This window comes from Gossypium hirsutum, chromosome A09 (assembly GCF_007990345.1).
Source record: "Gossypium hirsutum isolate 1008001.06 chromosome A09, Gossypium_hirsutum_v2.1, whole genome shotgun sequence".
NCBI lineage: Eukaryota > Viridiplantae > Streptophyta > Magnoliopsida > Malvales > Malvaceae > Gossypium > Gossypium hirsutum.
The window spans coordinates 78,316,070-78,321,994 of NC_053432.1; the positions used below are offsets into that span (position 1 = coordinate 78,316,070).

The 5,925-nt window shown below is 29.2% G+C and overlaps 1 protein-coding gene across 1 annotated transcript; it reads left to right on the forward strand.

Moving 5' to 3' along the window:
- Positions 1-2,192: 2,192 nt before the first annotated feature.
- Positions 2,193-5,495, forward strand: LOC107930214 (transcription factor bHLH126). Its single transcript, XM_016861807.2, has 4 exons — positions 2,193-2,729; positions 2,900-3,241; positions 3,341-3,394; positions 5,264-5,495. The coding sequence occupies exons 1-4, from the start codon at positions 2,466-2,468 to the stop codon at positions 5,432-5,434; spliced, it is 831 nt and encodes a 276-aa protein (XP_016717296.2). The 5' UTR covers positions 2,193-2,465; the 3' UTR covers positions 5,435-5,495.
- Positions 5,496-5,925: the final 430 nt, after the last annotated feature.

Genomic DNA, 5,925 nt, shown 5'->3' on the forward strand with positions numbered 1-5,925 from the left:
ATTGAAGATAGTAGCAATATTATGAGGCAGCTCATTATCCTAAGGAAATGCCTATGAATAATTTATGGACTCTAGACTTGAGCAAGCAATTAATGCTTTACAAGGGATCGATTCTTGAATGACTTCAATCTTCATTGGAGATACTATCATGTATCAATTAATTAAGCAAATTCAACTTTTTAAAGTAATTTTAATTTGATAAGTTTATGTCAAGATCGACATATAATTAAATATAAATTTAAAATATTTAATTTTACTTCAACTTCAATATAATTTAATTATAATTTTGGTACAAAAGTACATTTTAATTTTATTTTAAAGTAATTAATTTTTTATTAATTTTATTTGTCGTAATATATAAATCGAGTAATCACCTTTTTTAAAGTTCACTTGTTAATCATGGTTGCACTCAAGAGGTTTAGTTGTCTTATTTTAGTGAGTTTTAAGTGATTTTCTTTAATTTTATCTATTAAAATAAACTACTTTGGTTAATAATTTTTTTAATTTGAACAGATAAGTTTGTTTTTAAAAAAATTATTGATTAATATTTTAATTATGGTTCTATGAAGAATATTAGTATTTTCTTATAATTTATAATTTATTATTTATTATTATTATCTATTATTTATAAAAATGATAAAATTTAAAATTTATTTAAATTAAACTATTCCCTTTTCTTTCCACCGTTTATCCAAACAAGAAATATTAATATTCATTATGCCTTTTTCCTTTTATTAATTTTAACTATTCAACCAATAATATTAACATTTTTCTTTAACCTTCCATTCATTTCTTTTCCCTTAATAATATTTGTCCAAACATAGGTTAAGGGATTAGAAAATTGTCAAAGCTAGAATTATGACATGACTTATATACTACTTCAAAGTAATTTAAAAAAAAGTATATTTAACATTTACATTTTTATCAAATTAGTCCTTTTTTAGTTTAATTTACCCTCAACTTTTTTAAAAGAGTCAAATTTGATCATAAACCTTTAAAAAAGAATCAAATTGTTGTTTTTTTAAGGGAAATGCTAACTAAAAGATTATATTTTTAAATACAGTGGCCTGTATGGCAATCCACTTATACTTCATATTAGTTTTCGAATTTTTTAATATTTTTTTTGAATTTGGAGTTTTTTTTAAAATTGTTATTGAATATTTTTATAATTATTAAATTATTTATTGATGTAGAATATAAAACAAATAGTGTCATATTAATATAAAATATATGTGGATTTGCGCACCAACATCATTAAAAATATAATGTTTTGATCAATATTTCTATTAAAAAACGATTTAATTCTTTTTAAAAGATAACCAAATTTAATTAAAATAAAATAAAAATTAAATTTAAAAATTGTAAACATTAAATGCTAAATTTATCAATAATTTTTTTAAATTAATAGTAATTGCCTCTAAAGAATAAATTAAAAAAAAAAGCTACACTGCAAGCCTTTCAGGCCTTAAATTAAAAACGAGACATGAGAAATGTTGGAATAAATTAATGAAATATAAAAAGATAACCTCACATTATACGGTCCAACTGGCTAGCAAAAGTCAAAACTGGTTCAAAACATACAAACATTGAGTCTTTATTATTCATAAAATCTTTTATCTTTTTGGACGATATTATGATATTGGTTATGTACTTATGTGGTATAACACATTTTATATTTAGAATTAAGAAATATCACTATCAAGATTATTTTGTATTCTTATTTTAATAGAAATAATGGAAGGCTTATAAAATGATTTTTGAATACTATATTTAAAATTATTTATAATTCTTAAAATAGAAAATAAACTTGATTAAACTTATTTCCTTTTATATTGATAATAATATTCGATGTCAATTGAGTTAAAACTTAATTAACTATAAAATAAATTTAAAACTTAACCGAATTAGTTAAAGATCCATCCACTATACATGTAAAAAAAATTATATTTATTAAAAGAACTGATATAAAAGAAGTTTTGGTTGTGATAATAAAAATGAGCTGTTAAGTTTAAATTATTAAAAAAACAAAAATACCTTCTTATTTTAAAAAAAGTTGAGACATTAAAAATTGAAGATACACATCCATAAGAGATGATATTAAATCCATTAACATATTTTGTGGTTATATATTATATAAAAAAAATGAAAAAGGAAAAAAATGGGGTTAGGTGTAGAACATAAAATACGGTGTTGAAAAGGGAGTATACATAATATGGCTGGAGATATCAGTTCATATCTCTTGTGATCTTATATTATAGCCGATTAAGGACTATAGGGAATCTTGACATCTTCGGCCCCATCTAAGATCTCACACCCTAACAAACGTATCCCTTCCATTGCTTTTGCCTGCACTCTTATTTGCAGAAAACCCTGTCTCCCATTCCGGGCAAAGTTAATCAGCATAGAATACTCTCCCTCCCTCGCTTCCCACTAATTTTCATAATTTCCATTCACACTTAACCATTATGGATGAGATGTTCTTCCACTTTTCTTCCGGTTCCGACCCTCAAAACACGATCCCACAAGATGAGATTTTGGATTATGTTCCCATGGGTGGCAGCAGCAGTAGAGGCCGCCAACGAAAATTATTGTCGACTGAGAAGAGAGAAAATAGTAACGCTGATGATAAGAAAAAGTCTATGCACAGGGATATTGAGAGGCAAAGAAGGCAAGAAATGTCCACCCTTTATGCTTCTCTTCGAACTCTTCTCCCTCTTGAGTACATCAAGGTACGAAAACAGCTTGTATTCCAATCAATTGATACCCCCCCTCATTTCTGTTTTTTTTTTACCAGCAGCACTGCTGTATCTGCTTACTTCTTCTGCAATTGAAGAAACTGCTGTCTGGGTTTGGCATATATATACTTATGAGTTAGGGTTACCTTTCATGGGGTTTTCAGGGAAAGCGTGCAATATCAGATCATATGAATGGAGCAGTGAGTTATATAAAGGACCTGCAGAAGAGGATCGATGGACTGAATGCCAAGAGAGATGAGTTAAAGAAGGCATCGGATAATTGGAGTGGTTTTGAGCAAGGGATGACCTGTAACGAGGCCTTCCCAAGCAGTGCTGTAGTTCGCCAATCTTTGGATGGGGTTGAAGTTGTGATCAGCACCAGTGTTGGACCTAAAGCTTTGACCATCTCAAGGGTGCTACAATTGCTGCTTGAGGAAGGACTTGATGTTGTTAACTGTATCACTACCAGAATTGATGGAGGACTGATCCACACCATTAAATCTGAGGTATTCTGACTGATTACTAGGTTAATTAAATTAGGGGTTTTGCATGGTTATCAGGCTGCTAATTTTCCAAATGCATATTTCTTTATTTGGCTGTTACAGGTTAGCAATCTGAGAGGCGTTCATGTACCTTATCTGGAGCAGAAACTAAATGAAGTAATTTCATCCTTGTCTCAAACTTACTAGCTATTAAACCATATCTTCGTCTTTAATGGAGTTTTTCCCATCAAAGCTCCCACGTTTAGATTATGATTTGAGTGAGGTTGATCTTTCTTCTCTACTTATTATGACCCATTATGATATGTATATCTGACACATTCCCATTTTCTGTGAGGTTTTTTTTGCTTAATATTGTTATTAGATCATCTCTCAACATCTCCATAAATGATAATGGTCTTGGTCTACATTTGTATTTCACATTTATTTTTCCTGTCATCACACATTACCAGAGGAGTGGAGTTAAATCTGGTTCTTTTATTATCACATATATCCTCTTCTTTCTTTTTCAGATAAATGAAGTGATGAACTGATGATAATCTAGGCACACATTAATTGTCTTCCATGCATTGCACGTTAATGACAAACAGATTATTTAATTTCATAGTTAATCCACTTTTTTATGCTGGAATATAATCCCAATCAAGTTGATTGATTACAACATAATATGTTTAATTATGTTAGGATCGAGATTTGATTTACTAGGTAGAGCTGTTTTGTTTCTCTAGAGAATCAATATTTACCAGCTTCTATATATATGTATTCCAAGGAAATTATGCAGTGAATATTGTAGACAAATTCTATTCATAGTTAATGACAAGTGGAAATGTTGCTCAAGAAGTTATAATAATAATCATTCATTTTATATACAAGTAATTATATGAGAAAGTTTATATATATCGCAAGCTTCTTAAGGTCAATAAAATGAAATTCAACCAAAAGATGAGAATAAAATTTGGATAGGAAACTAGCTGATTTTATTAACTGTTCAAACTTCAAACATATATAATTCCAGCTGCTTGTATTTAATGAAATTGCATTATCTTCACAAGTTGTATAGTTGGTTGACAGAATATTCAAGATTTCAAGTTATTTAAATGGAGTTATATATATATATGTTTATGTAAAATTCCATTTTTTTCATATCTAATAATAGTAAAAAACTACTACTATTGGAAACGTTAGGTGTGCCGAGAGTTATATATGCACTTATAGTGAATCTCATGTAGGTCAAATGCAGATAGTGCATCAAATGGTTCACTAATTTTACACTAAGTGCATCAAATGCAGATCCTTCTACCCCCCCCCACCCTAAAAGATGTGTTATGGAATGTATAGCACACATTGTTATATATTTTTTATCTGATGAGATAAGTACTTCACACTAAATATTCATTTAATTAAATAGATATTGTCTTCCACTCAATCTCATGATGGCGCTGTTATATGTTTCCCCATCATTTAGATTCCCCCATCCACCCTTAGGGATATTCCGTACTGGGTCATAGTTGTCCAACCACAGCTACTAGGATACTTGGCGTGAAATCAAATTGTTAAACCATGATTCTAATATCATTTCATCATTACTCTCTTTACAAATACATATGTTATATCCTTCACATTAATTTAGTCAAGTTTCTTTCTATTCATTGTTCAGCTTAACCCTTACTGATAGTTTTCTTTGCTGAGATTAACTAAACTTCCATTCATATATGGCTAATTATTTTACTTGTGCTATATTTAATATTTATATAAGATTGCTAGCTAAGAAAGATTTAGTATTGGTTTGATTGCATATCAAAGCTGACTATTAGTAAAGCAGATATTGCAATTTCTGCATTTGGAATGCATGTGGTTGTTTGGGGAGGAAATGGTTACAGGTAAGAAGGAAAAAGGAGAGAGAGAGGAAACATTTTTAACCTAATGATTGAGCTAAAGAACAGCATATTATTAGATTACTTTTTCCCTTTTTGTCTTTTCTCTTTTTGGCTTTCCGATCAGACATATTCTTACAGTTATTTGATATAGGTATGTTACACATTTGAAGTGGAAAGAAAAGTTAGGATGAAAAACCATGCAAGAGATTTTGATGTTAGAGATAAGATGAAAGGGTCCAAACCATCAATATATAGTTTCCCACATGTTCAAATTATATTTAGGCATGGATATCCAAATCCTTATTGTAAGGTTCCTGGTTGAAGATAGCACATTGTATTTATTAGTTTTAATTCATGTCTCAGACCCGACAGCAGAGAAGAAAAGTTTGTATGAATTTTATGTTGTTTATGTCATGAATATAGAAACATGTTACTATAATGTTGTACAAAACCATTTCTTGTTGAGGATGTACTTTAATATAGTAAACTAAACACAGAAAAGATTCTTTTTTTTCTTTATTCATTGCAAATTTTGAGGGAAGAAATCCGCTTGAGTTTTGGTATTCGGAACATCAACCATTTTTATTTATTTTTTCTCAGCCAAAGTAAAAATTTATTAAAAGGTAAGGTAACCAAAGGTTAGTACAACAAAACCACAAATGCAATACTACAAAAGCATATGAGATCAACCCCTAAATGGAAGCAATTATCTAAGGGTTTCAACCATGTAGTTGTTGGGAAAACAAAATTTTGGTGTCAACAAACTCAATTGGCATAGGTATTGTTGCCAATATAAAAATACGTGAGTTCGAG

What these genes read in the sequence shown, in the direction of transcription:
- LOC107930214 (XM_016861807.2), top strand. Translation starts at nt 2,466, where the DNA reads ATGGATGAGATGTTCTTCCACTTTTCTTCCGGTTCCGACCCTCAAAAC. An exon ending in TCCACACCATTAAATCTGAG is followed by an intron (nt 3,242 to 3,340) that starts GTATTCTGACTG and finishes TGGCTGTTACAG; the next exon opens with GTTAGCAATCTGAGAGGCGT. An exon ending in TGGAGCAGAAACTAAATGAA is followed by an intron (nt 3,395 to 5,263) that starts GTAATTTCATCC and finishes TATTTGATATAG; the next exon opens with GTATGTTACACATTTGAAGT.